The 10,505-nt window shown below is 45.1% G+C and overlaps 1 protein-coding gene across 1 annotated transcript in view; it reads right to left on the bottom strand.

The window, feature by feature from the left end:
• The window catches only part of gpam (glycerol-3-phosphate acyltransferase, mitochondrial), a 26,631-nt gene extending 16,496 nt beyond the window's left edge, over positions 1-10,135 (bottom strand). The window contains exons 1-3 of the mRNA XM_080851159.1: positions 9,883-10,135; positions 1,061-1,198; positions 588-707 (exon numbers count right to left, since the gene is read on the bottom strand). Of these exons, the coding sequence (XP_080707285.1) occupies positions 588-707; positions 1,061-1,159 (219 nt within the window). The 5' untranslated portion in view covers positions 1,160-1,198; positions 9,883-10,135. The remainder of the gene's footprint in view (positions 1-587; positions 708-1,060; positions 1,199-9,882) is intronic.
• Between the last annotated feature and the right edge of the window lie 370 nt (positions 10,136-10,505).

A 10,505-nucleotide genomic window follows, 5' to 3' on the forward strand; every position in this document is an offset into this window, starting at 1 on the left:
GGAAACCACTCAATCAGAGCCAATGGAGCAGCTCCACATACCTGCCCTGTGTGTGTGTCTGTGTGTGTGTGTGTGTGTCTGTGTGTGTGTGTGTGTGTGTGTGTGTCTGTGTGTGTGTGTGTGTGTCTGTGTGTGTGTGTGTGTGTCTGTGTGTGTGTGTGTGTGTGTGTGTGTCTGTGTGTGTGTGTCTGTGTGTGTGTGTGTGTGTGTGTCTGTGTGTGTGTGTGTGTGTGTGTGTGTGGGGGTGTCTGTGTGTGTGTCTGTGTGTGTGTGTGTGTCTGTGTGTCTGTGTGTGTGTGTGTGTGTCTGTCTGTCTGTCTGTCTGTCTGTCTGTCTGTCTGTCTGTCTGCGCGTCTGTGTGTGTTTGTGTGTGTGTTTGTGTGTCTGTCTGTGTGTGTGTGTGTGTGTGTGTGTGTGTCTGTCTGTGTCTGTGTGAGTGCGTACATGTGTGTGTGTGTCCCTCACCTGACTCTCATGGGTGTGTGTGTGTGTGTGTGTGTGTGTGTGTGTGTGTGTGTGTGTGTGTGTGTGTCCCTCACCTGACTCTGATGGGTGTGTGTGTGTGTGTGTGTGTGTGTGACCCTCACCTGACTCTGAGGGGTGCAGGAGTGGCAGCATCTCCCCACAAACGGCCTCTTCCTGCTCAGAAGCCCCTCCTTCCAGCTACTCTTCACATAGCTCAGTACTGACGGACTGCAGCTCCGCTCCTGAACACACACACACACATACACATACACACACACACACACACACACACACACACACATCAGGTACAATACAAACATGTGTGTATAAAATAATACAATACAAACATACACGCAGCCAAATTAAGCCTAACAGATTCAAACATGCACACAAACACACACACTTGCACAGTGAAGACACAGATAACTTTATGCAGATAAAAAAATGTAGACTGACTACACACACACACACACACACACACACACACAGACACGTAGACTCACACACACATCACCATACAAACACACCCACAAACACAGACAGGTAGACTCACACACAACACCACACACACACACACACACGTCGGGGTTCCTACCGTGTCGTCGTTGTGGTGTTTTCCGTGAGCACCTGAAGACTCCGCGCTATTGGCCGAGAGCAGCCCATCCTGCGTCCCTGACGAGGGGCTCCCTTCCATCTCCCCACCGTAGAGTTATAACCAACACCAGCTCGAAACCTACACACACACACACACACAAAGATTTATAACCAAGACCAGCTCAAAACCTACAGGCAACACACACACACACACACACACACACAGATTTACAGTCATGTCCATATCACATTTTTCATCATTTTGGCTCTGTACACTACCACAATAGATTTGGAATGAAACAATGAAGATGTGCTTGAAGTGCAGATCATCAGCTTTAATTTGAGGGTATTTACATCCAAATCAGGTGAACATGCATGCAATTCTTTTATCCTAGTCCATAAGGGGTTCAGTTTAGCACTGTAATAGAATGGTATCATGGTGTTCATTAAATTGAGTCATTTGTAATGACTCTGACTAGCAGTTTAATCCGTTACAAAATATTAAACTGTGCTGTAATTCCTGCAACATTCACCTGATTTGGATGTAAATACGCTCAAATTAAAGATGATCTTGATTGTTTCATATCAAATGTCCAAATATTTATGGACCTGACTGTATAACCAAGACCAGCTCAAAACATACAGGCAACACACACACACACACACACACACAGATTTATAACCAAGACCAGCTCAAACCTACAGGCTACACACACACACACACACACACACACACACAGGAACCCGGCACACACACACACACACACTCATACCAGTCACACAAAACCAAACATAGTACACACACAACCAGGGCCCTGGGTATCACAGCTATCAGTGTTTAACACCATTTAAGCACATGTGTATGTGTGTGTGTGTGTGTGTGTGTGTGCATGACATGTGTGTGTGTGTGTGCATGCCATGTGTGTGTGTGTGTGTGTATAATGAATATTGCTGCAAAAAGCCAGAACACCATGTCAACATTCCCTGGATACATAAACTGTTACGAAACACACACACACACACACACACACACACGCTTCTAAATCAATTATGATGCCCTCTGGTCATTTGAGTAAATGGGGACAGAGAATGTGTCACTCTGACCCATTGGCAAACGTGTGTGCGTGTGTGTCTGTGTGTGTCTGTGTGTGTGTGTGTGTGTGTGTGTAGGTTGAGCAGGCATGTAAACACCAGCTGTCACAACTGAAACCCACACTGCCGCAGGGATATAAAATAAACACGTGTGATTGGGTGACTGGGTCCCAGATGTATAAGCATCCCCACGTGTGATTGGCTGACTGGGTCCCAGATGTAAGCATCCGCAGTGCCAGAGCTGGGCTCTGTTGCCCCATTGTGACCTCACACAACAACAACACTCTGCTACCCCATTGTGACCTCACACGACAACAACACTCTGCTACCCCATTGTGACCTCACACGACAACAACACTCTGCTACCCCATTGTGACCTCACAAACACTCCCTAACATTAACAACCAGGGTCAAATACTGACCCCAGATGCAGATCAATCAGGTCATCTTCCAATGCACCCTTACGTGGATAAGGGATACAGATCTGTCCACACACACACACACACACACACACACACACACACACACACACACACACACACACACACACACACACACACACACACACACACACCTCTCCAAAACTCAACCCTTTGCTGATCTTTAAAGCTGTGCAAGTATGGCTCAGGACAGCGGTGCACATTCCCACCTCCTGCCGGCCCTTTAAGCCTCCATAGTCCCTGCTTATGAACTTAATGCCTCATGAACTCACTCACATGAACGCACTCACACACACACACACACACACACACACACACACACACGCACATGAACGCACTCAAACACACACACACACACACACGCACATGAACGCACTCAAACACACACACACACTCACATCAACGCACTCACACACACTCACATGAACGCACTTACTAAACCAATCTGCACTGTCAGCATTCAGGGCTGACCGCTTGATTTATTATTATTGTTTGCAAAATGACATATTGTTCTTCGCATGTTAATAACAATAATAATAATACTGGTCATAATATGATGTTGACTCCACATACAGTCGTCACGACGTTAATACCATTCTAGAATTCTCAAGGGTGTCCTAATGCCGATTACTAGGCTTGAACGGCCGCTTTTTAATAGATCTGCTCTTTCTGGTTCTAACTTCTCGTCGGATTAAAGCGTGACGACAGCGGGGAAGAGCATTGCCTTTGACCTTCGCTTCCATCTTATTGAGGATCCTGTTGATGACTAGCAAGAGTCACTAATGTGGTTACTCCAGTTAAGAGGCATGAGTCACTAATGTGGGTTACTCCAGTTAAGAGGCATGAGTCACTAATGTGGTTACTCCAGTTAAGAGGCTAGTGTCTCTAATGTGGGCATTAAGAGGGTGCTGCTCTGCATGTGATTAGCCACAGACAGGCTAGGCTAGGGAGATAGCATATCTCAGCTCTGCATCCCCTGTGAGTGGACCTGCAACCAGGGTACTAGGTAACAAGAACGAGAGAGAGGGAGAGAGAGAGAGAGAGAGAGAGAGAGAGAGAGAGAGAGAGAGAGAGAGAGAGTGAGAAGGAGAAAGAAGCTAGGCTAAGGAGATAGCATATCTCAGCTCTGCATCCCTTGCAAGTAGACAACGTTTTTTTATTCTCTCCAGAGACACGTGTGTTCAGAGACGTCTCTGGACTGGACTCTACATATAGGCTTCAGAATAGCTTTAGCTCTGTCAACTAGCATACGTAAAAAAAAAAAATACAAACTTCAGAGACAGAGAACTTGACTTTGACACACACACACGCACACGCGCGCACACACACACACACACACACTCAACGTTGATGTTCACACACATCCTAATTGTCTTCCCTCTTTCTTTTCTGACTCCCTTTTTTATTTCTCTCCCCCTCTCCTCCTCCTGTCTCCAGTGCACTCCCGCTCTCCTTCTCTCCCTCTCTCCTTCTCTTCTCTTCCTCCTGCCCCAGTGCACTCCCTCTCTCCTTCTCTCCCTCTCCTCCTGCACCCATTGCGCTCCCTCTCTCCTTCTCTCCCTCTCTCCTTCTCTTCTCCTCCTCTGCGCTCCCTCTCTCCTTCTCTCCTCTCCCCAGCAGAGTGGCAGGGGCAAGGCTTTCAATAGCTGGAGCAGAACTAATCAGACCTATGGGTTAGACTTACTTGCACAAAGAGAGGGTGTGTGTGTGTGTGTGTGTGTGTGTGTGTGTGTGGAGAAAGAAGGATGTTAAGAGAGGGTGAGAGGTAGTGAGAGTGTGTGTGTGTGTGTGTGTGTTTGCTTTGAGAGAGATGTCTGCATGAGACACACATGAATGAGCGTATGGGTGTGTATTATGAGAGTGTATAGTGGTGGTGAGGTGACTGAGTGCCTACATAAATAAGCTCATGTGTAAGGAAGTATGTAAGTATGTGGGTGTGTGTGTGTGTGTGTGTGTGTGTGTGTCAGATGAAAGTACAGCAGAATAGCACAAACTCAGATTGTGTTACTTTCTCAGAAAGGATATTTGTGGAGGGTTATAAGAGGCTACGGGATTAGCGCCCCCCATGAGGGGCTCTGTGTGTGTGTGTATGTGTGTGTGTGTGTGTGTGTCTGTGTGTGTGTCTGTGTGTGTGTCTGTGTGTGTGTCTGTGTGTATGTGTGTGTATGTGTATGTGTGTGTGTGTGTGTGTGTGTGTGTGTGTCTGTGTGTGTGTGTATGTCTGTGTGTGTGTGTATGTCTGTGTATGTGTATGTGTATGTGTGTGTGTGTGTGTGTGTGTGTGTGTGTGTGTGTGTGTGAACTGTACTTGAGGGGCAGCAGGTGGGGGTGAGTCACATGTTCTTGGCTTCTTAGGGACGACCTCTGACACAGATGTGCCTGAAGGCCTGGGTTACTATGGTTACTATCCCAAAGCCTTTTCAAGTTTAAGTTTAAGGTTAAGAGGGTGATGGGTTGGCGTCTAACCTTAGAACAGAGACGTCTCTCTTCTATCTATCAGAGATCTAGTCACGTGATAGTGGAGTCATATAAAGATTAGGACTCAACACACACACACACACACACACACACACACTACTACCAGCACGTCACAGATGCCCCACAACCTTTAGACACACGGAGATGACACGTGTGATCAATTTGTTTTTTTTCTTTTTTTTTCTATTTGATTTGATATTTTATTGTGATTTAAATGTACAGCACTTTAGTCAGGGTTTTTTAAAATGTGCTTTATAAATACATTTGACTTGACTTCAGAAGGATTTCAACAGGCCAATGGACTAGGGCAGCGTTTCTCAAACTATGGGCCGCGGACCGACGCCTTGCCTGGGGGTCCGCGAAAAAGTCTGGCTTCCAAAGATTTAAAAAAAAAAAAAAATGTTTTAATGTATTGCGAATGCGATACAGTATACAAAACATATAGGCTAATGTAACGTAAAAAACGATACGATTTTGCATATTTTCAGTATAGGTAATAGCACGTAATCAGAGCGCCCTCACTGTTCCGCTCCCTCAGGGTTGCCTGGACGTCTTGCCTGCAAGGGCGGGGCTGCCCAGCTCTCACACATGCAACTCACAACGAGTCATCTGGCCTCATGTGCAGGAGCTCTTACGTCCTCGGCTTTTTTGAAAACAAAAAAAAGTGAGATCTGGAAGTACTTCGGATAGGAAGCAGACTGTGAAGGAAAGTCTATCGACACACAGAGACCCGTCTGTAAAACATCCTTCAAAGCCACTCAGGCAAAGGGAGGTAACACGTAAAATATGGCTAAGCACGTCTCAAACAGACATATGAACTTTTCAGAGAGTTCTCAGAACGACAGGTTAGCAAATGTGATTATAAACATGAACACCCCCAAGGTCACCCATATACAGCCTAACAGGAGTTGCCTTAGTTTAGCGACAACCGATTTTACCCATCACAGAATGTTGACGATGCGTATTACAATGGCTAACATAACGCGGATTTTCACGCTAGTAATGTTAACTGGCAAGTGATGCATTTATTCTTCCATCAATACGGGTCGTGTTTATCGTTGCAGAAGGCGCTTTTTTAAAGATAGGTTAGCCGTGGGCATATCGGATGGCCATATTGCATGTATTCTCGTTTAAGACGTTGATCCAGCTTTCAATTTGTCTGCAAGAACGAAGCCCTGTTCACCGTCAAAATTAAACTCTAGAAAGAAAAGGCTGTACGTGTATAATCAATTCTATGATGTCACCATGTAGTTTTCATTAATATCTTGCTGGATGCTAATACTAACCATACCACCACAGATAAGAGTTAATCATATTTTTTGTAAACAGATTTGTACGGAGATGGAGTTGGGGATACACGTGTTTAATAACATTTGGTGGATATTTCCTATTTGTTAATGTCTTTGTTAAATATAAATCATCTCCGTTGGAAAACCCTACAATCTGAGTTGTATTGGAAAACCCTACAATCTGCTTTGATAAACATCAATATGTTTTATGTAAGGTAAACATTATTTAGCACATTTTACAAAAATATAATTTAAAAATCTATCCTACATACTATCAAGTAATTAGCCTCACAATGTCATACTCATAATTCTAGTCAGAATATGAGTCTGAGATCGGACAATTGGGCTGTGATTATGGGGCGTGTTTCAACGAACCAGGAAAGAAAATTCCTCTTCGCTGAATTGGATACCTAGAACCAATCAGCGCAACGTAGTATTACCATCTGACAGATTAAACTTTTACCTGCTCCCGTAGGAAGGACGGCAAAAACATCTTTTCAATCGACAAATGCCTTGATCGCGTTTCTCTGTTCCTCTTTCAAAATGAATGCGCTGTCAATATCTGCTGAGATATGCCTGCTCACGTTACTTAATTAGCACTCAAGGCTAGAAGCTACCATTAGTTTCAACGATTATTTTGGCCAACGCGTTAGCATAACCGATCAATAATGGTCTAGAGTGCTTTAGTTAGGACCTAAAATCCTCGGCAACACTCGTTTTGCGTATACACAACTAACCGAGTCAATGTAGACATAAAAAAGTCGTGTAGATAGCTTAAATCATATAAAATATGTCCCACTAAGCTCCCGAGACGGCGCCATCTTTGTTCGATGTATATTCCGGTATATTCTATCTATATCTGTCCATCAACGTATAAAGCCCGCCCTTACAATTTGATTGGTTTAGATTGCGTTTCAACCTTTTTGAAACGTTAAATCTCTCCCAACTAACTCGATTCCAGACTGAATCTCCCAGAACAAAAATTTTGTGGGCGGAGTTCAGGCTGGTATCCAGGCTATCAAGTAATGCCAAATGTAATAAAATGACTATCTAAAACTCTTCTGATATTAGTACTATATGATTTTAGAGTAAAAGAGTCCAAAAGCATATAACATTACAAATAGCTATAAGCCTATATGATTTAATTTGGGATGCTATTATGAGGGGGTCCTCGGAATATTTTCTGCCCTTTAAGGGGTCCCTGGCCCCATAAAGTTTGAGAACCCCTGGACTAGGGGACTCCACAAGAGAGCAGGTATACCATAAGAACTCTAGGTGGCGCTGTCCTGGTCACCCAGTTCTGTCTTGTAGTGTGCGCTGAGCTGAGCTGTGTTGTGTTAACTACTTCAACAATGGGATTTCTCATGTAATTAAGAATCTGTCTTCTACCACATGAAGGCTAACTAGGCCAGACGACGAGGTAATTAATATTCATGACATAAGCAGCCAAAACAACCGGGTGGATCGGCGTGGGGGGTAGGGAGCGGGTGTGTGTGTGTGTGTGTGTGTGTGTGTGTGTGGGCGACAGGTCTGAACTCAATGCCAAGGCGTTCACGCCAAGCGGTCGCTTCCAAAGAGCAGAAGTTTAGCCAACAGAAGCGCAGCTCCGCCAGGGACCTGCAAAGTGATGAGGAGCCATTTACGCTGCATCTCTGCCGCCGGCCATTATCGAAGGTGTCAGTGTGTTGGATTATAAAACAATTGGGTTCTATCGCCTTATTTAGCGGTTTCTGATTGGTCCATGAGTTGGATTATCCCAGAACAACGCAACTCGGAATTTTCACCGCTAATGATAAATCACTCCAGTCCGCGATGAAACATTCTATAGTGCGTTGATGATAACCGTTAATTCGAAGTTCTTATAATTCCAAACCAAGACGTTGACAGTGGAACTATTTTTTTTGATGCGGAGAAACAATGGCGAAATAAACAGTTTTAAATCAATAACTTCATGTTGAAATATTACTTGGTTGACTATATAATTGTTTTATAAAAGCAATATCGTACTCGTGCGAGTGGGACAGGTAAGGGATATTCCCACGGGTCTTGTTGCCTCCGGCCTCGGTGGCTACGGCCGAACACCACCCGTGGGAATATCCCTTACCTACCCCACTCGCACGAGTACGATATTGCTTAAACATCGGACGTCCCGTCAACATCATCTTTATTGACATTGCCACTACTGCTAGTATTATTGTTACGACCCGGCTTATACCGCAACATAAATTGTAGACAGACCACAGAGCTGGGTGTAGAGGGGCATGACAATTATTATTAGACATATTATTGTTATTGATTACTTTTGCTCAATGCGAGATGTTTACACGATAGATTCTTCAAGATGCCTTTGCCGTGTCCAGATTAAAAGTTATAACGTTGCATCAATCCATCTGGGATCTAGCCCGCTCGACATCACAAGGTTAAAGCGCCACAGTCCCTCCCCTGCCTGTGAATCGGCAGAGAGAGAGAAAAAGGGGGGGGGGGGGGTAGGGGGGGGGGGGGGGGTGGGTAGAGGGAGAGTGCTATCTGCGGACATCGTGACGGAAGATGGGGCGATTCAGCAATCTGAGCTGGAAGGTGCAGTGTAACAGCATCGGTGTGCACACACACACACACGGCCCGTCAATGTGCTTATGCTAGGAGGAACACGACCGCTGGCAAGAGCAAAGACCATGACTGGACCTCTAGTTTCCGCTGAGGGTTGGATTTGACAGCTGCGGCCATAGCTTGCCAGGTTATTTCGCGAGCTGGCAGGCAGATATGGGTCAGTTTCAAGCGGGATTGCACCCCCAGCGCCGATCCGTCACTCATACACTCCCTGACTGGATGTGGGTTAATCCGTCTCACACGCTGTCGTCAAAGAATGAGCTCTATTCAAGAGGCTGCAAGCTGTCCACATTCACTCACACAATAGCAGAAATCGCGTTAAGCCAGCGAGCAAAACACTCCCAAGGTGTCATTCATATAGAGCGTGACCTCAAGCCTTCCTCTGGCTCATGCACCCCTTACATTACCGTATAGTTACATAGCAGCGAACTGATCACTATTCAATTGAGCTGTCTGCAGTGCTGACCAGCTCAGATCAAGCAACGCGGCGGCAATATCACTGTTTTCAATGCGATTTCTTCATCATAACGGTCACCCGCGACCTTACAGTAACTTATACTAGGGGCCGGTATGACAGCTGACGTGCGCTGAGCATCCAGTCGAGCTCTACACACCAGCTGACAACCGGGGAGAGGAAACACACTTAACCAGCAGATAGCGAGATGAGTCATTCATCGGGTTTCAAAATACTTTCTAACGTTACCGACATGAGCTTCCTTACTCAGCTAGCGAATGAGTTAGCTGGCTACTAATATTTCACAGCTCTTCATTGAACTCCCCGATCATGGTGTCACGTTAATGTTTTTAAGTTGCAGTAAATTAACGAATGCTACAGCTCGTTCACCCGCAATAAAGCAGGATCTTCTCAATTGGGATGGCTTTTTACAATGTAGGTTGCCGGTATATCACAAACTCACCTTATTAGAAGCGAGCTCCAATTGCACCATCTTGACTTTGTCCTCGCTGTAACGTGATGTGGTTATCGTATCTCCCCTCACTCGATTGAGCTTCGCCCTTGAACATATGGGTTGCTGAATTGCAGTTGGCTCCAACTACAAGCTCCAAAAACGCCCACTGGCCCTGTTAGAGGGGGGGTTTCTTTGTGTTTTGTTCTTCCGTTGAGTTAATGCCCCACACCATGCTTCCAACGTCCGCGGTTGCTCACTCGTTCGCTAGCAACAGCAACAGCAGGCTGATTGATTTTCATTTCCGGGGGAAATCTGATACTTTGCCAAAATAAAAGTGCCCTTCTGAAACTCATCATACCGAAGTCTTCATACAGTGAACTGTCTCTGCTTGATAACATGCGGCAATGCTACAACCAATCAGTTGAAGCAATCATAAAATCTTAAAAAAGGGATGTCACTAGACACTATTTGTCTGAAGAGGGAAGAGACTTTTTGAATGAGAGAGAGGGCTACATTTCACTCAGCATTTCACTACAAGAAGTTAACAGAGCATAAGTGAAAATATTCAAAATCGCTAAAGCTGGCTGTTCAAAATGTACTCTACTCTGCCGCTACTAAATTTGCTCAAATAT

The sequence above is a fragment of the Sprattus sprattus genome (assembly GCF_963457725.1).
Source record: "Sprattus sprattus genome assembly, chromosome: 14".
Taxonomy (NCBI): Eukaryota; Metazoa; Chordata; class Actinopteri; order Clupeiformes; family Clupeidae; genus Sprattus; species Sprattus sprattus.